This window comes from Euprymna scolopes, chromosome 35, assembly GCF_053919585.1.
Source record: "Euprymna scolopes isolate OS-2025 chromosome 35, ASM5391958v1, whole genome shotgun sequence".
Taxonomy (NCBI): domain Eukaryota; kingdom Metazoa; phylum Mollusca; class Cephalopoda; order Sepiida; family Sepiolidae; genus Euprymna; species Euprymna scolopes.
Genome location: NC_136516.1, coordinates 58,693,532 through 58,718,317, shown reverse-complemented (window position 1 = coordinate 58,718,317; position 24,786 = coordinate 58,693,532). Strand labels below are relative to the sequence as shown.

The window sequence follows — 24,786 nt, the reverse complement described above, 5'->3', positions numbered from 1 at the left end:
ATGCATGTGAAAAGAAAAAATCAGATTTTAACCCATACATGCATGCAGTGCACAACCCTTGCTGTTACATGCGTGCACGCACCTAGTGACGCGTACACATAAAAGAGGAAAAAAACTCATAAAAATATTCAAATAGACTTGACACCCCCCACCCACCAAATGGACTTAGCACTGACCATTTGAACTCTTAACTTGGCCCACTGGAGGCAACAAGTCTTATTTTTGGCATATCTCTCAAAAGCAAAACTGTGCTAACAGAACTAAAATGTTTTCCAAAAGGGAATTCCTTAAATTTTTAACTAAAAAACTGTTTAACTAAAACATATCTGAAGAGAGCTAAACAAGGTTCGAAACACGTTATGAAAATATTTATAAATATTAAAAAATTATAAAAGTCTTAAAAACTTACAATTATTGCTGGCTACATACATTATTAATTTTTTGCCAAATTTTTTAGTGTGTTCATTGGTGGGGTGATTTAGCAGAAGGTATTAATCAACAATAATACAAAAACAAAATCTTGGAATATATTCATTTTTTAAACAGTCCTTGTATTATAATTCAGTTTCTTGTGCATAAAATGCATTAGAATTCAATTTTAAGTTCTCAATTCTTTTTTTTTTAAGGAATTGCAGCATATTTATATGCATTTACTGCAGATTACTTAGAAACCATGAATTTTTCAGTGCCATAGTCCACAAAAGTACACTTATATGGAAAATTTCATTACTTAATCTTGTGTTTTAACAAAGATATGACATTTTTTATTAAAAAAAAGTAGTGTAAAAAAAAATAAAACACATATGATCTTAAAGAGAGAAAAATATTAAAATGTGCTATGCACAAAGTTATAACTTTTTGATTTTTGGTCAGATTTAAAAAATGTTAAAGATTCTTTCTTAGATCATTAAACTCTTTCTATTGCCATTATTGAGACATTTTAAGTCATTTCGATGATAATATCAAATAATAAATAAAATTTGAAGCAAAAAAAAAAAAAAAAATTAATTATTTTATTATTTGTTGTTGAAAGAATGGATATAAGCTGAAGAGGATATTATCAACCATTTTTTTAGTTCCTACATAGAATTCAATATAATACAATATATTCACATGTTTATATTCTTTAAAACTAGTTCAATCAGTTCATAAGCGATGGTTCTATTACTCCGCAATGGAAAATACACACAGACTCCAAGAGTTTATGACTGAAGAATGCATGCCTCAAATTTAACTATTTCAATCATAATAAAGTACACTTTCCATGGTAGTGTAATTGTAAAGGGGACAACTTCCTCCACAAGATTTTCAATAGAATAAAGGTTTGCTTAGATGGATATTTTAAAAAATATAAGTTGATGTCATTGAAGATAGACTTGAGATTTCAATTTTGATGAGAACACTTTTTATCTTCAATAATTCTGCTGAGACATATTGGGTTTCTACCAATGTGTTATCAAAAATGTCGTTAAGACAAATATTTTAAAATAATAAATACTTGTTTTGCATTGGTTTATGATTTAGAGTTTTTACCACAAAATTTTTGCCTGTTTAAAATATAAGTAAGCAACGGTCAAAAATGTAATGCCACAAACTTTCAAGTTTGTGGTTAATAATGTCAGATTTCTCTGCTAGAACAAAAAAAAACTTGAAACAATTTTTATTAATAAAATCTCTTTTTACAGTTGTTGAATCTAAAATTGGTTTTATTAATTGTATAAATAAAGTATTAAACCTATTCCAACAATTTTTATTTGTAATGGAAGGTGAAAAATAAAACCAATTCACTCCATCATTGATCTTTTAAAGGTTTTTGGGTCTCTGTGAAAAGTTCATAAAGTTGTACAATCTGTTCAGTATTAAAAGAGTCAAGGAGTTCAGCAGATAAATGTTCTCCAATAATGCCGGATGGTCTCTTTCTACCAATCTGCCGAGCAAGAGTCACATAATACTTCTGAAAAAAAAAAAAAAAAAAAAAAATTTTAAATGAATATATATATATATATATATATATCTCATCATTTTTGGTTTAATTTCTGCTTTACATAGGGCATGTGTTGGGCACTTTTCATAATTAAAATCGAATTCCTTGATAACCAGTGATATAAATAAAACATAACTTCACTCACTTTCGTAATGAGTAAAGATGGCCGAGTGGCAAGATTAAATCTCATCTTAAAACATTCACCAAAACTAGCCACACTGAACAGACAAGATAGTGAAACAAGTGTCTGTGGATAATTACATTTGCTCTCCACTCGTGGATTCAACTGAGAACTAGATTTGCTGACTACTGTACAATCAGACAGATTTTGAGTCTCAGCTTAAAACATCCATTGTGTCTATTCACCCCGAGGAGTCATGGTACGATGAAACAGCTGTCTGTGAATGACTACATAATTCATAGATACAAAAGAAAAAATAACTAACCACATATATATAGACAAGCTGAAACTATTTGCAAAAATCAAAACAAAAAGGAACTAGAAAAACACAAATAGAATGTCACATTTAAATGGAATTCAGAATAGAAAATGTGCACTATCAGAAAAATAACTTTCCATCCAAAACGCAATGAGGGCACTTGGCAAACCTATAAGTACCTGCCAGGTGGATGCCATCAAATGTACAGAAGTAAAAAGAAATTAGAAAAGAATACGTGAGAAGGATAGTACGTAAGTAAGGATAATAAAAACGTCTTGAATTATATAGTAGAAACATAAAAGAAATAAATACCTAGGTCACTATCTCTAGTAATATATTCTAGACCTTAATAAGCTGGACAAAAGAAGAACTCAGAAATCTCAAACAAAGTAGTGAATAAAATACTTGGTAAAATTCAGTTGTAAAGTTATATTCTTTTGGAAGTTGAAAGTTCAGATTTTTGACTTTGATAAAAAGATTCCTAAATTTAACAAAATACACCTTGAGAAGGTTAGAGGTTACATCGACTGCAATATTGCAAAAAATGAAGATGAAAACAATAGTCCAAATAATTCAAATAATAGCAATCCTCATTTCCAAGATTCAGGAACATAACAGGAAGATTGTTGATTTTATATTATTACTAACAGGGAGACCCGACATTGCCCGGGATTGAATGATGATCAACAAATGTTTCACATTCCCATATTTTTATTGTCATTGAAATTGGTGAAATATTTTTCAATCAAATCAATTGATTGCCTTCTCTAGCTTGTGGTGCATTAGGAGGAAGCTCCACATACCTCCTCGCAATGACTTAATCCACAATACATTGTAGTCTACATTGCATTGTAGAGAACCTACTGTTGAGTTTATGAAATTATTTTCTATATATAATAGCTTGAATAAAATGCAAAAATCATGCTTCAATTGTGCTCTAAACAGAAACATTCATTTCCAACGCACCCCTGTCAAATCAAAGAACCTACTGTTGATTTTATATGCCTGGCCTTACTGTGTGGTGCTAATGGCTTGAATTTAAGTTTAAAATGAAAGTCACGTATCATCATGCAATTGTGCAGAAACATTCATTTTGAATGTGCCCTTGTCATATCAAAGAACCTACTGTTGATTTTATATGTTGTGTCTTTTGACTTGTAATAAAACTTCTCAAATGCACTTGTGATGTTAGGTTGTGTAAGGTGTTAACTTTGGTTAAAATTGCCTGTTCTTTCTTTCATCAGATTATTTCGATTATCAATACTTATTGAAGATATTTTGATACAAAACCTATCTAAGAACATTGTCAGGCACATAAAATACCTTTGTGAAATTTCATAAAAATCGGCCCAGCTATTTTCGAGTCCATAAGGAATGAACTCACAGACAAAGGTCTTTTTATATAATAGTAGAGATTAATATAATATATAAAAATATATTATTAATGATATAATATATGATAATACATTCTTTATAATATAATATATAATAATATATTAATAATATAATATATAAAAATATATTAATAATACAACTGCTGGATATAATTTTCTTATATATAATTATAAAAAAGTTGTCACTGACTAGTTCTTTATGACATCTACTCCATCATCTCTAAGCTGATATCATTATTTTCAAATATGTTTGTCAGTGTATGGAATATATGAACCTACAAGGTCTGATGCCACTGCAGAATAGCAAGTTAAAAGGAATTCATCAGTTCAGTTTTTGTCCATCGATCATTATTATTAATCATTACTGATCTTCTACACTGTTTAATGATAATGTGAATTCTAATGTAATGTTTTGAAGAGTTCTTCAGAAATTTATGGATAAAAATTGTAGGAAAATAAATTTTTCAATACAATTGAACTTAATCTAAGCAACTGTATTTTGATCATTATCTCCTATGTTAACTGTTCTTATTTCAAGTCTAGTTGGGTGAATCAGTCTCATGGCTGGTTTATTCTAGAAGTCACTTTTATGATCCTTTACGATGCTTGGGTTCTGCTAACTATTATTAAATTTAAGTTTATCTGGAATTTGTTTACTTTCTGTAGTTATTATATCAGCATAGTTTATGCTGGTGTCTTTGCTAACTTGTTCTCATTCTGTCAGCCATCACAGGTTAAAAGTCTTAAGTAGTTTGTCATTGTATTTTTAGTATTACCTGCACTAAGGATTGAACCTTTTACCCGACAAAATCCCCAAGAGTCACACTGGGCACCAAAGATAATCCAGACAATGTCCCATGGGGTTCAATCGCCAGTATACAACAGTTATTCTGGTCACCCAGAACAACTCTCACAACATGATAGGTTGGCCTTGATCGTCTACATGGCGGACAGTCCAGTCCAGTAGCAATGTTGACAACCTTGCAGAAACAATAAGTAAAAACTTCAGTCGTTGATTTTCTTTTTTATAAAAATTATATGAACAGAAACTAACTACAGAGTTCTAATAGACTACCGCTGTACAAAGATAAAGGCTGATGCATATGACAGCGTAACGTCACTTCCTAATTAAGTTGTAGGTATAGACAGCTTCCAGTATTCAACCACGTGGTCATGCTAACAGGCATAAAAAAAATATGGCTACCAATATGTGTTACCGATTGTCCATGTATGTTCTAAAGAAAAAGAACAATTCTCCATTTGGAAAATAATTATTATAATTGCACATTTGGGATAATTTTAATCAAAATATCGTAAGTGAATTTGTGTTTGAACTTTTATTTTTATTGGAGAAAGTCGAATATTTCATTTTATTTATTTATTTTTTTTTTACTGCAAAATAAACAATTTTTGGGTTTGTATTACTGTACACAGATTCGAAAAAGTTTTCAAAAAACAAATATATAACAAATGTTATCAAAGCAAGATAAGTTACTTTTCTACCAAACTGGATATATTTTCATGTTTTTATTCAATGTAACATGTTTATTCAGCTCGAAAAACATACATTGTTTACCGATGTATTGGAAAATTCAAAATGGCGCCCAACTCTTTAACATGGTAAGTTTGGGAAAAGGTGTTATAAATAATAAACTATACAAAATACTATTAAAAAACCACCGAATATATGTCAACCTATGTCACGGGAATATATATTGAGCAAGTTTCTAACAGTATTTTGTCTAGTTTTATATTTATAGCACCTTTTCCCAAACTTACCGTGTTAAAGAGAGAGTCGGGCACCATTTTGAATTTTCCAATACATCGGTAAATACAGTATGTTTTTCGAGCTGAATAAACATGTTACATTAAATAAAAACACTGAAAACATCCAGTTAGGTAGAAAAGTAACTTATCTTGCCTTTGATAACATTTACTTGTTATATATTTGTTTTTTGACAACTTTTTCGAATCTGTGTACAGTAATACAAACCCCAATTTTTATATAATATTTTTCAGTCCATTCTTTTAATAATAAATAAAACTTTTCACTGAGTATTTTCAAATATTTTAAAGTAAGCATTTTTCACGGCAGTGTTTTTTTGTTTTTTTTTACGATTGGTGAATTATCAATATTTTAGCACAGGGCGTAATTCATTTCTTTGAAATATATTTAAAACTTCAATTTTTTGTTTTTTTTTATAACATTTTAACTGTAAATAATTTACATAACGAGTTTGTTTTAATGTACATAGATTCGAAAAAGTTGTCAAAATATATATAAAAAATAAATGTTATCAAAGGCAAGATAAGTTGCAAACATGCCGCTATTTTTCTTTTTAAAATATATCGATAAACATTGTATGATTTTCGAAGCGATTACATGTTTTAAAGTGAGTAAGACCACTAAAAGCCTTCCCAGATAGGTAGAAGAGTAACTTATCTTGCCTTTGATAACATTTATTTGTGATATATTTGTTTTTTGACAACTTTATCGAATCTATGTGTACAGTAATACAAACCTGAAATTTAATTTAACTTGAAAATATTTCAAATACACGTGCATACACTGCACAAGCACCCTTATTATTATCATAATAATAATAGTAATAATAATAAAAAAACTGGTGTAGATGACATCGATTGGCGCCACACCACACCACACCAACTAGTTGTGAAGGGTCAGGGAGGATGGAAAGACTGAGGTGAGAGAGTACTGACCAAATCTCTACTGGAAGTGTGCAGTTTAAATTTGGTACCTTGGGGAGGCATTTTGTCACCCAAAACCCAGGAAACACCAACGGCCGATGCCAACGAGAAATCAGTGACAACGGCTGTTGCGATAACATGCAATCATCTGCACAAGTGGTCAAAAGGTGGAGAACACTGGAAATCTGGGGAGACTTGTCACTTGGTCTCCAGGGAACACCACAGGTTACTGCCAGTGAGCAATCACTGATGATGGCTTGTGAGACAACTAATACACTACACATTTTGATGAAAAACATGGGGAAAAAAATGGACATAGAAGAACAGAAAACCAAAACTTTAAATATAATTTCTGTATTTAAAGTAATAGTTATTTAAATATTTCAACATATAATCTTGTAGGCAAAATCCAGCTTCCCAATGAGGGGCACTCTGGATAGGAACAAAAATAATCTCAGTCATGAAAGATTTCTCCTCCACCAACCGAAGACAGAAAAGGTAAAGTGTAGCATCAAAACAGATACTACACTGTGATCTTGTTCCGAAGGCCAAAAATTATTTGTTTAATGTTTCTTTAATTGTTTGTTCCCTAAATTCATAATTCAGTTTTATCAGTATTAAATTGTATATTGCTTTAAAATTACTTAATTTTACATAGATAATTTTTATATTTTATATTGAATAAAGTTCAGTTTAAGTAGTAATCGAACTGTGTTCTTTTTTCTTTTTAAAAATGTTTTATTACTCTTTTTCAAATGGCCCTCATATAGTACTGACAGTGACAAATCTTACCTACATTGCCTGCAGACATTTTTCAGTTAACAGGCCTTCTTACTCTCGGTGGCCGTGGTTCAACACGTGTTGTCATCTACTACTGATAGCGCTTTCACCAGGAGAGTCAGTCACCCATAATTCCAAAATACAATTTTTGTATATTGTAAATCTCGATATTGGTGAAATAGTAAACAATCACAAATAAGTGAGTTTGTCTTTTTTTTTCTTTTTTTTCTAAGGCATCTTGTAGGCATGATATATAATGAGGGGCGGGGTGGAGACTCGAGCTCCCAGGTTCAATCTAGCCAATCTGGTCAGTTATAGCATAAACAACTTTTTACTACCATTCTCTTGAAATACATTGTTTTCTTAGCAAAACAATGTTAGTATCAAGATATTAATCCCAAATCCGCTAACTGAAGCTATTTTTCCTTGATTTGGGTTGCGTCATCAACCAAATGGAGTCAGCAAGGCAATCGACAATTGTCTGGGATTGTTCACTCAAAAGCTCTAACTTAGTTCTATTATAACCATATTTATTATTAGTAATGTAAAATTCGGCTACCATGGGTCACAGAACCTTCAAAAGATTGTCACTTAGAAGTCTGTTTGTTTAGAAAAACATGTTAACCAATCCTCCATATTAAGTTTTTAATTAACTACAGCACTTGTACCCTCTCACCAAAATTATCTACCAAACTAGCAGGAAAATCCTACCTATTTACTGTAGAGGTTCATAGATGCCAGAAAATTTTTCTACTGTAATAGCTTCGTTTCATGAATTACTCAGCTTTGGAATTCTCTTTCTACTCCCTGATTGTACATACAGAAATTCAAATGTACTGTGAATAAGCAATTTGTTTCCAATCTCCCTATAAATCTGATCCTTATCACAGTAACTCATTAAGTTTTGGTGACAATATATCGTAGTTGTGTGTTTGAGATAAAAAAAAACAAAAAAAGAAAAATCTAATAGTGCATCCATGTTTCTGATTGATGTTGAAGGCACAAAACATCTGTTTTTTTTGGAAAGATTCAGAATTCAAGGTCTAAAGCAATGGCTATAATAAAAACTGAAAGTCGAGGTGCTTTCAATAAGTTTCCAAACAATTTGGTACATTTAAAATTGTTGTAGATTCTTGAAAATTCAGTCTGTTATTGCTATACATCTTATTGGTCAGTCATCTCATATGACCAATTTTTATAATTTCAGGTTCAAATGAATAGCTACAGTAGGAATGAAAATACACCCTACTAAAGCTTGATTGCCACAATTGCTGGTGAATTGAAAAAATGCAATCTGGACATGAGGACACTTTAAAAGAAGGATATACAATAAAATTTTGTTTTAAACTTGGAAAAATGCCATAGAAATGTATGGAATGCTTCAGACTGCTTTTGGACCATCTTGTATGAATCGAGCATCAGTTTTTGCATGGCATAAGAGATTCAAAGAAGGCAGGGAGCGTGAGGAATGATGAGAGGTGGGGGAGGAGTAAGGAAGTCAGAACACCATAGTTGATTGATCAAATAAAGAATTTCATGGATAAGGGCGATCATACATCTATAAGGACAATAAGTGCACAGTCTTATGTCAGTGTGGGAACTGTACACACAATTATCTGTGAGGAACTGTACACACAATTATCTGTGAGGAACTGTACACACAATTATCTGTGAGGAACTGTACACACAATTATCTGTGAGGAACTGAAGATGTGGAAGATGTGTGCAAATGCACCAGTCCACAATTCCATCTTTGTCCCAGACTATTTGACCAAGATAAACATCAACAGTTCCTCACCCTCCCTATAGTCCAGACCTTTCTCCCAGTGACTTTTGGTTATTCCCTAAGCTCAAGGAAAAACTAACATACTGTCATTATGAAACAATTGAAGAGATGAAAGAGGCTGTGATGAGGGTCACTGACATGCTCACATAAGATGACTTCCATGGGCTCTTCCAGAAATTATTGGAATGGTACAACAAGTGCATTGCAGCCAGAGGAGATTACTTCGAAGGGAAGTAGAGTTTCATGTGTGCACTATCAATAAAAGTGCCCATATGAAAAAAGTCTGGAAACTTATTGAAGTGCCCTCAATAGAAGTTATGTATTTAGAAAAATGTTAATCTTGTAGATTTTACACATTTTTAAAAATGTGGAGAATCTGTATCATTTTGTATAATTTACAAACATTTCAAATTGTATTAAAATGTGATGTCTTGTGATGGCATTCAAAAATAAAAAGAATAGAAATATAAATGAGAGAAAGTATTTAAATATAAAACAAAAAACGGGGGAAAAAAAAACGCTACTCATGGAATCATTAATAGAAGTCAAAAGCATTTCTGTAATCCAACCATATTTCGTACACATAAGCTTCAGTCTACGTCCGACTTGTTCACCAAGTTCCTGTTATGATTGTCAAGCAGTCATTCATTTATCGTCATTCAATGATAAGCACATCTGGATATGATGTGCAAAATTTTCAAGAACCATAACACACTCCTCTTTTAGCACAGTCCTTATTTTGGCTATGATTTTCATCTTCACTTCAGTAAGAGTCTGGTGATTATTTTGACATATTCTCTTTGAGAACTCCATAGATAAAAATCTGGAGAGTTACAATCCATTAGAGATTATATGTATTAATGAGACAATCACAAATGTGTTTTTACATAATATTAAACGTTGATAAAATAAAGATTGTTGGTCATTCATGACTGAAACTTGGTGGACATGTCAGTTATAAAGTGAAATTTTTTTGTACCAAATATAACTGGACTGCAGAAATGATTATGACTTTTATAAACAATGACATTGGGGTGGGGGAGTCATCAAGTATAAATAAGAGAAAATAATATTTCAAATATGATTGGAGAATTTTGAGGGCTTCAGTAAGAATTGAATTCAAAACTTGATCAACAAAATTTTACTAAAAACAAAGAGAAAAATGTGATAATTGATTTTAGCTTTGTAACTCTTACCCACTTGCAGATTTTATTGGTGGTTGAGAAGAACTGAAACCAGCAATGTACCATAACTATCTGAATTACAAGACATTTTTCTAAAAGAAATGTTTATGACTGTGATTAAAGTCTAGCCAGCAATAAGAATAACAATGTTAGATAAGAAATGTCTACAAAATTCTATGCTGTAAAGTGCACAGTCAGGTGGCTGTTATCAGAAAGAAGATTTTTTAAATTAGTATATTTGCTGGAATACTCATCTCATAATGGTTATAATAATGAGACTCTCTATAAGAAGTTAAGCCATAAGATTTTGTTTTAGAATTAATCTTTAAAATGCATCTAAAAATAGCATAAAATTGAATAACTGTTGTTATGATAAATATAATCTAATTTTATAAAAGCAAACATATTTCTTTAATTATCCTGAAAAAATAATTTTTTTTATCAATTCTTCTTTAAGTAATAATAAATAATAATAATAATAATAATAATAGTAAAATTGTGAATAAAAATAATTTATCAATCAATTAAAAAATTATTTGCTAAATTTATTCATTCAGCAATAAATATATTTGTCATAAGAAGGCTTTCTACAGTGGCTTGAGATTTTGAAGAAATTACTTTTTTAGACGGTCTCTTAAAAATGGTCACAAATGTAGCACCTAGTTGACAAATCATGCTTTACTTTGACAAAAGAAAGTAGATAATAAATTGCAAAGTTCAATAAATATTATAATAGCAATATGCATTCAAAGAATGGAAATTACCAAAAATTATCACTTGCATTTTTGCAAGCCATCAAATGAATGGCATATAGGGGCTCTTTATGAAAAAAAAACAAAAAAAAGCACACACACACACACACACACAAAGATTTATTGTATAATTGTTTCCAACTGAATGTTGAGATGATTTGTATTATTTTGCCTACTATTCTCACATTTCAGTCGATGTGACCTCTGACCTTCACATGCATATTTTCAAACTAAGGACCCTGTATGGAATTTTGAATGGAACCCTTCATTTAATTAATGGAGTTAGACTATCAGCCATGATTAGGTACAAGTCCCAAGTAATTCACAATTATTCTTAATATTGTCAGTACAAAGGATTGAACCCTCAAAAGACTATCACTTAGAAATAAATGTTACGTAAAACTTTTATCCATTACACCACAGGTACATGCAATTAAAGATGGCTAGAGGCTGAAACATTGTGAGAATACCATCCAAGTCCAAATAATCCAAATTGTTTCCAATCGTTTGAACGTCTTATGAATGCAAATCTTGTTATTCAATCATTAATTCATTTATACAAGTTGGGACAATAAAATTGTTGCCCTACTACAGCTTTATTTTAAAACTTCAAAAAATCAATTCAGATAACTTGATTATGTAGTCGAGCTGACATCTATTCAATGTAGTCGCCTTCAATCACTGCCTCGATATGGGTCCGGAACTGGGAGCATGCCTTTTCCATGAGCATTGGCAGTAGGTTGGTGAATACTCTACGGATGGCAGCAATCAGACTGGCTTTGGTGTTGTGAGAGGTCATATTCGTGATGTTCTTGATGTATAACCAAACAAAGTAGTCCAGCGGGTTCAGGTCGGAGGAGTGAGAGAAGGGTACAAAGGCATAGCACTCCTACTGAAGCCAAGCCTGGGTCCCTTTGGCCTTGTGGATTGGTGCAGAGTCCTGTTGCCACACCCAGGATCTGCCAGCGGCCAGCTAATTGCACCAGGGGATCACCACACTCTTCAGCACATCTAGGTACACTTTGGTGTTGACTTTGTAAGATGTAAGGTGGCATGATGTGGCCCTCACTTGAAACCACATTAAAGACCTTAGCTATGGTTGGAAACTTCATTCAGCTGTGCCCTCAAGCATTGAACTGTCTGGATTTGCATTTTGAGAGTGCTGGCAATGGTCCTGTTGTCATAACTTGGATCAGTAGAGAGCATGTACAGTGACACATCTCCAATCTCGTTCGTTGAACATTGTGTCGCTTTCAGACATGATAGATGGCTTCTATCGCTCTTGTGATTTGTACACAATTGGCCAACTAGTAGATGGTCTGCAACAAAAAAGGAATCGGTTTTCATCAAACGGAAATGGAATCATGTCATCTTTTCTAGGGCGACAATTTTATCGTTCCACCTTGTAAATTTATCTTTTAATTACATTTAAAGCAAGCATTAGATTTTTTTTCATCAAATTTTATATTCTTTTTGAGCATTTCGATTTTTTTAGAGATTTTTTTTTTTGTATGTAAATAAAAAATATTTTTTGAACCCCAGTCTAAAAATGGGACAATAAATTGAAAAAAAAAAAAAAAAAAAAAAAAAAAAAAAATGTGGCTTTATTAAAGGTGTTAACTCTGAAATGATAGACCATTTTTTTCAGGACTAGTTCTTTCCATTTTCCGTAGCGGTGACTGATCAAAGTTATCCTAATTTGAAATTAAACAGTTTGGCTTATACTCTCATCTTTTCGTTTCTCAATTAAAATGCTTGATTTTCTGGCTTATTATTCAAAAAGAATTTTACATTTTTTTTTATTTTTGTGGGGCTCCTCTGAATTATGATTAAAGATTAGACTTTTGTAACAATTTAAAAAACACGGACATACACACACAAAAAAACAAAAACAAAAAAAACTTACTCTACTAAATGTAAGTCTGGTAGCAACTGTTTTCCAAATGTGATACTAGTTATAAGTTACCATCAACTGGGGCTCCTTCAATATTAGAGGCTACACTGATAACTAAACCAACTTATCTTTTCACTTTTTTAATTAATCAAGCACATTTGTTTCACCCGTAAAAATGGGATGTCACAAATACGGTACAACTGTAACAAATTTTATTTCCTGCAAGAAGTTCTTGGAAATGTGCTTATTAGTATGCGTGAAGACTATTTTGTCAAAGGAGAAAATATTATAAAAACGTAAATTAAATATAACTCCAGGAACAGCTGACTCACATCCATCCATATCATCTTCTGTTTCAAGTGATGTTTATGAGCCTTATCACAAGACCGGGTTAGCATAACGTACTTTCTGTTACTATGTTAAGGCATCATAATATCAATCATCATAGTTGCGGGGTTACTATAAAACATTTTTACATAAAATGTATAAAAAATTAAAAAAAAACAACTTTTTCTTTCAGTTCTTAAGTGTTTATTCATAGAATAGTCTTTTGTGCACAACAAGACACAGTAAAGACAACTACAACAAACCTATTATAATGAGCCCCAATTGATGATACTCTCTTGAAGTTCTTTTTTACTTGTCACCGTCACAAAAAACCAAGCAAATTAGATGTGGAAACAATAGCCACTCCATTTTTTTGGTGCTTGTCGTGTGATGAGCCCTGAAATTCAAGCCTTGCTTTCAATACGAGAAAAGGTAGATCACAACAATGTTGCAACAAATAAGATAGCCTCTTCTATTTTGATTAGTGCAGTCTTTCAGCTCCCTTCCATTAAAATTCTACCCCCCAAAGTTTTTTTTTGTAAACAAATTGAAAAAGTGGTAAAGAAACAAATGTATAATGAAAAAATGGGTACTTCTATATTATAATAATGAAAAATATCAAATTTCAAGTAAAACAAATGGTACCTGCGTAACTGATATGTCGCAAATAGTAACATATCCAAAAATTATGGAAAACGATAATGCAAAAAAATAATTATTAATGAAAACCTTTTCGATAAAGTTTATATGGGGAATAAATTTTGTCAGACATTTTGAATTACGTTCACCACGTGCCATAAGCAACAGTCAACTTATGTCTTTTTAGTTAGCATAATATAGTGATTTCACTTCCTTTCACAAATTTTTTTTTCATTAATAATTTTTTTTTTTTTACCTTATTGTTTTTCATAATTTTTTTATGCTACTGCTTGAGATCTGACAATTATGTAGGTACCATTTGTTACACTTGAAATTCAATATTTTTTTGTCTGCATAATATAAAAGCGCCAATAAATGTTACCAAAGGAAAGTTACTCTTCTACTTATCTAAATGTGTGTGTGCATGTGTTTTAACTGATTTTATACTGTCTTAAACAACAAGTACTGATAAATGTTATCAAGGTGCTTGTTAAGATAGTCGACAATTTCAGAATTTTTTTTTTTTTTTTAATCCTAGCAGCCATTATGTAGCGTCAGGGGAAAGGGTGGAGTTCGGCTCTCTTTTTGCCTTTGTTAGTATAATGCCTATACTTGTTGTGCTGGTGTGGCTGGCGATGGTGCTGAGATTCTTTACCTCTCATCATCATCAACTATCCCAAGTCATCTCCTCTTGCCCTGTAAGAAGCAGGAAGAAGGACTTTTATCTGTTTTCCTCAGTTTTGAATTTTGCTGGTCTGAGAAGGACGTGTAGATCATAACTGTCAAGAAAAAAGCTTTTGACATTAAATATTATGTTCTGTATTTTTCTCCTTTAGGGAAAAAGGTTTTCAATTTCATTCCCAGTTAATAACTGGGAAATTATTATTCTCAAAAGACTAACTGAGGCACAGTTTGTTTTTTGAGATATTTTTCTGTAAGAAACAGAAATTTAATTTGCCAGCCTGTGAGACAAGGCAGGCAGTTTTTTGGCACACGTGTTATTTAAAGAAAGAGATCATCTTGGAAGACATTTCTACCGAAATTCCCTTCTCGTCATTATTTTAAAAGAAAAAGAAAACACAAACATTAGAACCAGAAGGAATGCCTCTTAAGAAAAGAAGTGAAAGAAAAAAAAGGGAAAAACATTTTTAAAGACCCCTTTTCACATGCTTCCTTTCTTTCAGGTTTTACAAATCAAGACTATTTTTGTATGATTATTTTAAAAGGGACACTATGTTTTCCCCCGTTTTATTTGTCACTATCATTTGGACAACAAATTTAACTTGTCAATCCATTCGATAGAATTAATTTCAGAATTAGTCTCAATTAGAGACCCATTTTTGTATGTTCTATTTTTATAATTAGCACCTGAGGTTAACTGTTAACCCCTGCTTTAAGAAATAAAAGCAATTCAGCATTTCTTTCAATAAAACTTGACTAAATTGACACTATTTTACAATTTGTCATTGTGCAGAAAGAGACAACTCTCGTTTACTAAGAGATTCGTTCATTTTTTTTCATCTTATAATTTAGAACGCTCGATGAAACAATATTTTTTTATTAAATCAAAACATTAACAAAGGAAAGCTGTGATTAATTTTTTTTAATCTAACAAAGTTGATTACATTAATAATACAAAATGTAGTTTTTATGTGACTTTTTAGAAAAAAAAAAAAAACAACGAACCCACGTTATTTTCATTAGATGAAAACATTTAAAAAAGAGGTTGCGACAACTTATTTTTTTTAAATTAAAAAGTAAATGATTTTTTAAAATTAAAAAGTAAAAGATTTTTTAAAAACTCGTTTTTAACCTTAACATTACAATGACATTCTTTAATAAAACAAGGACGAAACTTAAAACTGCGGTGACTTTTTTTTTATTATAACAAAGCTTAAAATATTAATAACAACAACATCTGATTTTTAACATTACAAAAAATGAAAATGCAACAATAGTTGTAGATAAATTGTAAACAAAGTTGGCACCATTAATGTAGTCGTTACGCGGCTATTAAGAGAATTGTTTCTGTTTTCATATAATTTACAACGCTAAAACCAATGAACCAACAATTTTTTCATTGGATGAAAACATTTAAAAAAAAAAAAAAAAAGCTCCGGCAACTTTTTTCTATATTTTTTTACAACTTTCCAAGAGATTAAATGTGATCATAGGAAATTATAATTTTTTTCAAATAAAACTTTTTAATAAAACAAGGATGAAAATATATATATATAAAAAAAGGCTGCGGCAGCTTAAGAATTTGTTTGTTTCTACTGAACAAACCTTATAATAATAACACCAACATCTAGTTTTTCATACAAATGATAAATCGCAGTTTGTTTGTTTTTAATAAAAATTACAATCTCTGTACAACTATCGTCGCATTTTCATTTTTTGTAATGTTAAAAAGTAGTTGTTATTAATATTATAAGCTTTGTTATAGTAAAAAAAAAAAAAAAGTCGCGCCAGCTTTAAAAGTTTCAGCCTTGTTTTATTAAAGAGTTTTATTCTTTGTATTTTTAAGGTTAAAGGCTAATTTTTAAAAACCTTGGCGCTGTTTTACAATTTGTCACTGTGCAGAGGGAGACAACTCTCGTTTATTAAGAGATTCGTTTATTTTTTTTTCATCTCATAATGTAGGACACTAGATACGATATTTTTTATTCGTGCTAATGCTCCGCGGCCTCCGCGCTATTTTTTAAATCGTATTTCCAAGTTTAATTAAAGGTGTATATGTTTTTTTATTCAATTGTAAGGTTAAAATACAGAATAGGTACAAAACACCCTCCCCTTCCCATGTTAAGATTGGCCTATTTAATAATGTTATTATTTCAGCACAGATCAATAAGTGCATGAGTACTTTTTTTATTAAATCAAAACATTAACAAAAGAAAGCTGCGATAATTTTTTTTTAATGTAACAAATAATGGTATTTTTTTTTTTTTAGTTTACCGACCCCTCAGCATTCACCTTTAATTTGTCGACTTTTCTAAGTTTTCGGGTACGCTGAGAACGAATATCGCATTTATTTTTTGCGCAAACATGCGGTTATCCATATTTGAAGAAATTGAGTATCCAACGTAATCACTATTGTTTTTGCTGGTGGCCATCTTGTTTTCCATTTAGGAAAAAACGCCAAAAAGAGCCATAACATTTTTCGGCTTCAAGGCCGAAATGACCCCCACCCCCCACCACACCCTTTCGGATATTTTTCCGCTTCCCAATATCGAAACGGACAATCTTTTTTTCCACTTTCTTAATCACATTAATTTTTTCACTTTTTTAATTATATTCATTTTTTTTTTTCACTTTCTTACTAAAATGTGTGCACGCGCGTAGTCACTTGACGAAGGTGCATGAATACATAGCGGACATTTTAAATTACAAGAAATATTTTTCATAAAATAAAGTTTTCACCTCATTTAAGAGTAAAAATATTGCTGTCAGTAAGTTACTAGCAGTGTCAGAAATTTCGTGAAAATAGTGAATAATTCCACCCCATCTTTCCAAGCTTATAACTCCTCGAAAAATGTAATTCAAGCCCTAATTTTTTTTTTCAATTAAAGGAGTAAGGACCAAAGTTTTATTTAAAAAAAAAACAAAACAAAACAATGTGTTTTTTTTTTTTTAAAAAGGTTTTAAACTTCGGACTTTACAGGTAAATTTCTAAAAAACTGATTTTTTTTTTTGTTTTAAATTTGAATATATTATTTATTGACCTTTTCTCTTCAATTTGTGATATATAAACCTATTAAACATAAATTAATTATTTACTTTTTAATAGACATTTCAAAATGAGAGGCGTAAATTATTCGACCCCCTATCTTTCTAAGCTTATAACTCCTCGAAAAATGTAATTCAAGCCCTAATTTTTTTTTCAATTAAAGGAGCAAGGACCAAGGTTTCATTAAAAAAAAAAAAAAAAAGACAAAAAGAAAAAATGTGTTCTTATAAAATAAGGTTTTAAACTTCGGACTTTACAGGTAAATTTCTAAAAAACTGATTTTTTTTTTTGTTTTAAATTTGAATATATTATTTATTGACCTTTTCTCTTCAATTTGTGATATATAAACCTATTAAACATAAATTAATTATTTACTTTTTAATAGACATTTCAAAATGGGGGGGGGCGTGAAAATGGGGGGCGTGAAAATGGGGGGGCGTGAATTTAAAAAAAACGTTTGTCTAAAATATTATATTCGGTTTATTGGAAAGAACATAAAATTTCACATTGACCCTGAAAATATCGTAAAAATAGAATCAATAGAAAAATTTTGATAGATTTTTAAAATTTAAAAATTTAAAAATATTGAGTTTAAAAATTGAAAAATATTGAGTTCGGAAAATTCATTACTGTTTTAAAAAAAAAATAAAAATATTTTTATTACTTTTAAAACAACTGTAATAGTTTATTTTGGAAGTATAATCCATAAAGAAAATAAATAACCCACTTTTAACAGAGAAATTACGAGATTTTTATATTGTATTCGCAGTTTCGTGTTAGGGGTGTCAAAAATTCCTACAAAAATTCTGATACTGCTAGCAGTAAGTTTTCACGAGCGGTTTACAAAAGCATATTGTTTTTCGTTCTTTTTTTGCGGGTATTCAATTATAGAACTTGTGCAGTTTAACAGGTGCTTCTGCAGTTTAATTAACTGCAGAAACACCTGTTAAATTGCACAAGTTCTATAATTGAATAACCCCCCCCCCCCAAAAAAAAAAGAACGAAAAACATAAAATATGCTTTTGTAACCGCTCGTGAAAACTTAATTTTTTTTTTTAGATCAAACAGTAAATTTGCGACGGATTTGACTATCAGATTTGTGACCAGCAACATCGAATATCCGGGATATTCAATATCCCTAAAAATAAAATTAGTGGTCGGTGTTTTGCTGTAGCGAAAGGTAAGGTACTTAATGACGAGTGTGAACCCTGTGCAAACATTGGTCTATTGAGCCATGAAAAACTTTTTCAGGCCAAAATAATTTTTAAAAAGCCAAAGAAATGACAAATTGATTTTAAACTCAAAATTAATCTAGCGTGTTTTCTGTTTTGACTTTTTTTCTTTGAGTATTTTATTTTATTGAGTATGTTCATATTTTATTTTGTGTTTGTTTTTATTTCATTTTAATAAATTGGAAATTTATTTTAATTCATTTGAAATTTATTTTTATTTTATTTTAAATTCATTTTTATTTTATCCAAATATTTTTTGTACATTTATAATAAAAAAATGTTTACGCAACTATGAGTTGACAAAGGACTTCGATTCTTATAATTTAAATTATTTCTTTGAATTATAAGAATCAAAGTCCTTTGTCCACTCAAATAGTTGCGTAAGCATTTTTTTTTTTATAAATGTACAAAAAAAAATTTGGATAAAATAAAAATGAATTTAAAATGAAAATAAAATAGATTTAGAATGAATTAATATAAAAATAAAGGTAAATTTATACAAATACCGTGACAGCGAATTAGTAGAAAAAAATGTACCCTAACCCTAACCCAGTTTTCAGATTCGTGTTCAGCACACCGAAACGTAACAGAATACTACGTAAAAGATTTTACTAATTCGCTGTCACGGTGTTTGTATAATAATACCAAAATGGATTAAAATAAATTTAAAATGAAATAAAATAAAAACAAGCACAAAATAAAAGTATGAATGAAATTTACTCAAAGAAAAAAAAGTCAAAACGGAAAACACGCTCGATTAATTTAGAGTTTAAAATCAATTTGGCATTTTTTGTGGGCTTTTAAAAAAATTTATTTTGGCCTGAAAAAGTTTTTCATGGCTAAATAGACAAATGTTTGCGCAGGGTCCACACTCGTCATTAAGTACCAAATTACGTTTTAATTTATTTTAATAAATATTACTCTAAATACTGTGATAGCACGGCCACCGAGAGTAACCACGGTGATAGTGACATATTTAGCTTCTTTTGGCGTTTTTTCGTTATTGGAAAACAAGATGGCCACCATTAAAAAATAATAAGGATTACGTTGGATACTGAATGTCCTCAAATATGGATAACTGCGTGTTTGCGCAAAAAAATAAATGCGATATTCGTTCTCAGCGTACCCGAAAACCTATATAAGTCGACAAATTAAAAGGTGAATGCCATGCGGTCGGTAAACTAAAAATTTATCCAAATAATACGTAATGTAGTCTTTACGCGACTATCAAGAGAGAGCCAACGATATTTTCATTAGATGAAAAGGTACTTGTACAGTTTAGTCAAGACATTAAAAAATGAAAATATTGAAAAAAGGTTATATTTCACGTATCCGTTATGAAACGAAGTTCTCAAAAAAAAAAAAAAATAAATTTTCACTTAATTTCATCAAGTAGTTTTGTTTTTTTTACAGCGAAAAAACAATTTGTTATGATACCGAGCAAAAGGTTCGAATTTTAGGAAGAAAAGTTAGAATTAAAGATGGGAACGGGGTGTCGGCACTTTACATCGAGTCATCTCCCCGTGGCATGTTGTCCAACTTCAGCAAATTTCACAATGGTTGACTTCAACGCGCTTTCATAAGAACGTGTTTTTCCGCTGTAAAAAAAACAAAAAAACTACTCAATCAAATTAAATGAAATCTTTTTTCGGAGATCTTCAGTCCAAAACGGATACGTACAATATAACCTTTTTTCGATATTTTCATTTTTTTAATGTCTTGACTAAACTGTACAAGCGCCGATGAAAACATTTTAAAAAAGGTGCAGCAACTTTTTAATTAAAAAGTAAATGTTATAAGGTTTTGGCGCGGTTTTACAATTTTCCACTGCAGATTTGATTCAATAAAAAATGTCGTATCTAACGTCCTAAATTATGAGATGAAAAAAACGAATCTTTTAGTAAATGAGAGTTGTCTCTCTCTGTACAATGACAAATTGTAAAACAGCGCGGTAAAATTTTACTTCAAGGCCCGTCTCACGTTCGTATTGAAAGATTTTTTTTTTTGTAGATGTCGGTGTGCTAAAAACGATTTTGCTAACCGTTTCCGTCGCAGATAAATAGTTTGTGTTATATTCGCATATCTTTATATTTACATGATAAACCAGAAAAGCAGCAGCTGCGACAGCGTCAATAATGGCGACGCTGAGAAAAATCCGTTCGTCGGCGCAATACACATGAGCTCACTAGATTCACACAGCAACTCCAAAGCATATTTTTTTCATATACACACATCAATAGAATAGCTCGCACATCATTTCAACCAAGAAAACCGCCAGAAAAGGCTGCACAGCAAAAGAAAAAACCAAAATGTAAAACACAAGCAACGCAGTAAACACAACTCAGAGAGCATATTAACGCAAATAAGTATTACACAAAACATTGCAACAATTCAACACCGACTAGGTTACATTCACAACTTTTTCAGCTTTAAATTGACATAACCAAACAGACGATTCCCTACAACACATTAAGACAATAAACAAACACAATTTAAATAGCAAAATGTAAGTTAATATCAATTTGCCATTTGTCTACACACCACCACTATAAAAACACTAGCCGTCGCGACAAAAGGCCAGTTGCCCAGAGTCGCAGCAAATCTACAGCATGGGATAATTATCGGCTCCGTCAGATTCCTTCCCGACGTTAAATCCAACTCTCGTGCACATCATCCTTACGAACTTTGAACACTTTGTTTTTACTTTCATTAAGTTTAATTTTTATAAATAAACGATTGAGAAATCAATCATTTAAAATTTAAATACATATTGTTTGTCTGGTTCCTTTTCGCCACCATACGCTTATTCGTAATATAACAGTTTGTATGATCAGAAGAAATTACTTTCCAAAAAGTGGGTGATCACTTTTCCATGTAGATTTAACTTAAAATGAAAACCCACTTTCTGGCCACCTAGGAAGGGGCATGTTTTCGTTTGTTTATTGGCTAAAAGGTTTTTTGCTTGTATTTTTTTCTGCTTTCATTTTTCAATAAAGACACGAGGAAATTGAAAAATAAAGAAATCTTATGTTATCAGTGCTGACGGTCAGCACTGTTGACCATTTCTGTACGCGTAAGCACGCGCATATTTTGTTGCAAACAAGTAGTTCTCTGGATATCAAGTAATGTAATTCCTTATGTTATCAGTGGTGACCTAGGTGTATCAGAATTTTTGTAGGAATTTCTGACACCCCTAACACAAAACTGCGAATAAAATATAAAAATCTCGTAATTTCTGTTAAAAGTGGGTTGTTTATTTTCTTTATGGATTATACTTCCAAAATAAACTATTAAAGTTGTTTTAAAAGTAATAGAATTTTTTTTTTAAACTAATGAATTTTCCGAACTCAATATTTTTCAATTTTTAAACTTTAAAAACCTATCAATATTTTTCTATTGATTATATTTTTACGATATTTTCAGGGTCAATGTGAAATTTTATGTTCTTTCCAATAAACCGAATATAATATTTTAGACAAACGTATTTTTTTTTTAAATTCACGCCCCCCCTTTTCAAGTGTCTATTAAAAAGTAAATTAATTTACTCACCGAAAAGTAAATAATTTACTCACAAATTGGAGAGAAAAGGTCAATAAATAATATATTCAAATTTAAAAAAAAAAGAAAAAAAAACGTAGTGTTTTTTAGAATTTTACCTGTAAAGTTTGAAGTTTAAAACCTTTTTTTTAAACCACGTTATTTGTTTTTTTCTTTTTAATGGAACCTTGGTCCTTGCTCCTTTAATTGAAAAAAAAAATAGGGCTTGAATTACATTTTTCGAGGAGTTATAAGCTTGGAAAGATAGGGGGTCGAATAATTCACGCCTCCCATTTTGAAATGTCTATTAAAAAGTAAATAATTTATGTACCAAAGTCTTATATATCACAAATTGAAGAGAAAAGGTCAATAAATAATATATTCAAATTTAAAACAAAAAAAGTACTGTTTTTTAGAAATTTACCTGTAAAGTCCGAAGTTTAAAACCTTAAAAAAAACAAAAACTACGTTGTTTTTTTGTTTTTTTAAATGAAACCTTGGTCCTTGCTCCTTTAATTGAAAAAAAAATTAAGGCTTAAATTATATTTTTCGAGTTATAAGCTCGGAAAGATGGGGTGGAATTATTCACTATTTTCACGAAATTTCTGACACCTACTGGTGACCATTTCTATACAGGCAAGCACGTATATTTTTGCTACAAATAAGTAGTTTTCCAGATATTGAGCCATTTATCAGTGATGACCGTTTCTGTACGCGCATATTTTTTTAAAATAATACCAACAGTGCAACTAAATTAATATGCTTTTTGGGTCTGGTTTTCATTTGTTCCTTTTTTTTTTTTTTTTAAATATATATTTTGCCTCCCTTTTGTTTATTGTTACTTTGCTTTTATTCACGAGACTTTGCTTAAATTCCTCAGCACTTTATTTTATCCCCCCCCCATTTTAAAAAAGTATTTGTTACAAATAAAAAACAAAAACAAAAAAAAACAGACGTATTTTGCTAATGACAACTACAAAATATGTAATAAAAATATATATATAAACAAAAACAATATTTTTCATGTCAGAAAATAGTAATAATATCCAAAAAAATACGAAAATTCATCGAGTGGCAACTGTTATTGTGTTTTTAGTTTAAAAACACACACAAAAAAAAGGTAAAACTATACAAACACCGTGACAGCGAATTAACCCTACCCCTAACCCTAACCCCTAACCCTAACCCTAAACCCTAACCCTAACCCTAACGCTGTCACGGTGTTTGTATAATAATACCAAAAAAAAGTCTATCGCTATAGATTAGAAATGTTGGAAGCTTTCCGTGTTTGTGAACTCGTCTACTTTATAACAGCTAAGAAAAATGCAATTTTACTCAATTTTCCGTAACAATTACTTTAAACTATAAATATAAATAACATTCTACTCGATGAATTTCCATACTTTCTGGATATTTTACTATTTTCGACATGACAATTAAGTGGGACATTAAAAAATCGATCCCTACGACTCTATCGTAACAAGCAACAAGAATCGTTATTAGTTTTCATATTTTAAGAGTATACAAGCTAAAATTACAAGATAAAAATTAAATTTTCTTGCATATGGTACAAATAATTTGTTCTATTTCTACACTGCGTAAATGTTAAATTTCATTATTCAATTAAATTCCTTAATTCGTTTATGCTATTTTACAGGAGGAAAAAAAAAAAAAAAAGAAAAAAGCCAATCAAAGTTTGAATTCGATTCTCCGTGAAGCCCTTCAAAATAACATGTTTGTTTGCATACCGTCCATTCATGCATAAAAAGTTGAGTTTCTTTCTCATTTGCTGTTTTATTTCGCCGGAATTCATCCTTCACATATTGATCGCCGATTGCTTGAAAGTGAATTGGAAGGGCACGATGGAGTTTCAGAATGGCCTTGTAGAGAGCTTGCACACGAGAAACGTGACTTGGGTTACTCAATGACATTGTTTTGCTAATTTTCTTTGCAAGTTTCGATAGAAAGTGTAAACGTATTTTTAGAATGTGGCACGTTTTAAAATCAAAATATGAGAATTAGACATTAATTCCCATTACTTTTTCGTCAACATCAAAACAAATAACTAAAGAGAAAAGGGGGCGGGGGAAACTCTTTCGAATAGGAAGCACAAAATTCTCAGTTCATAAAAAAAAAAATAATTAAAGATAAAAATACTTGTTCAAATTTTTAGGAGGTGGACTCCGTTTCGTATAAATGCACCGTGAGGAAATTTCAGCCGGTGTTTAGCCTAAAAAGATTCCGTTTATAAAAAATACCTTTTTCGAAATTTTGAATAGGGAAAGAGGTACTTTTTATGTTAAACTTTTTTTTCTCTCTTCGAGCATTTTAAGTGACACAATAATCCGATTTTTAAAAAATCAAAATGTTAGTGGGTGGTGGGTGGTAAAGAAACCTTTCG

The 24,786-nt window shown here is 30.7% G+C and overlaps 1 protein-coding gene across 1 annotated transcript; it reads right to left on the bottom strand.

The window, feature by feature from the left end:
• Positions 1–1,645: 1,645 nt before the first annotated feature.
• LOC145259867 (succinate dehydrogenase assembly factor 3, mitochondrial-like) lies at positions 1,646–24,488 on the bottom strand. Its single transcript, XM_080117742.1, has 2 exons — positions 24,134–24,488; positions 1,646–1,954 (listed from the first exon to the last, which is right to left on the bottom strand). The coding sequence occupies exons 1-2, from the start codon at positions 24,314–24,316 to the stop codon at positions 1,793–1,795; spliced, it is 345 nt and encodes a 114-aa protein (XP_079973868.1). The 5' UTR covers positions 24,317–24,488; the 3' UTR covers positions 1,646–1,792.
• Between the last annotated feature and the right edge of the window lie 298 nt (positions 24,489–24,786).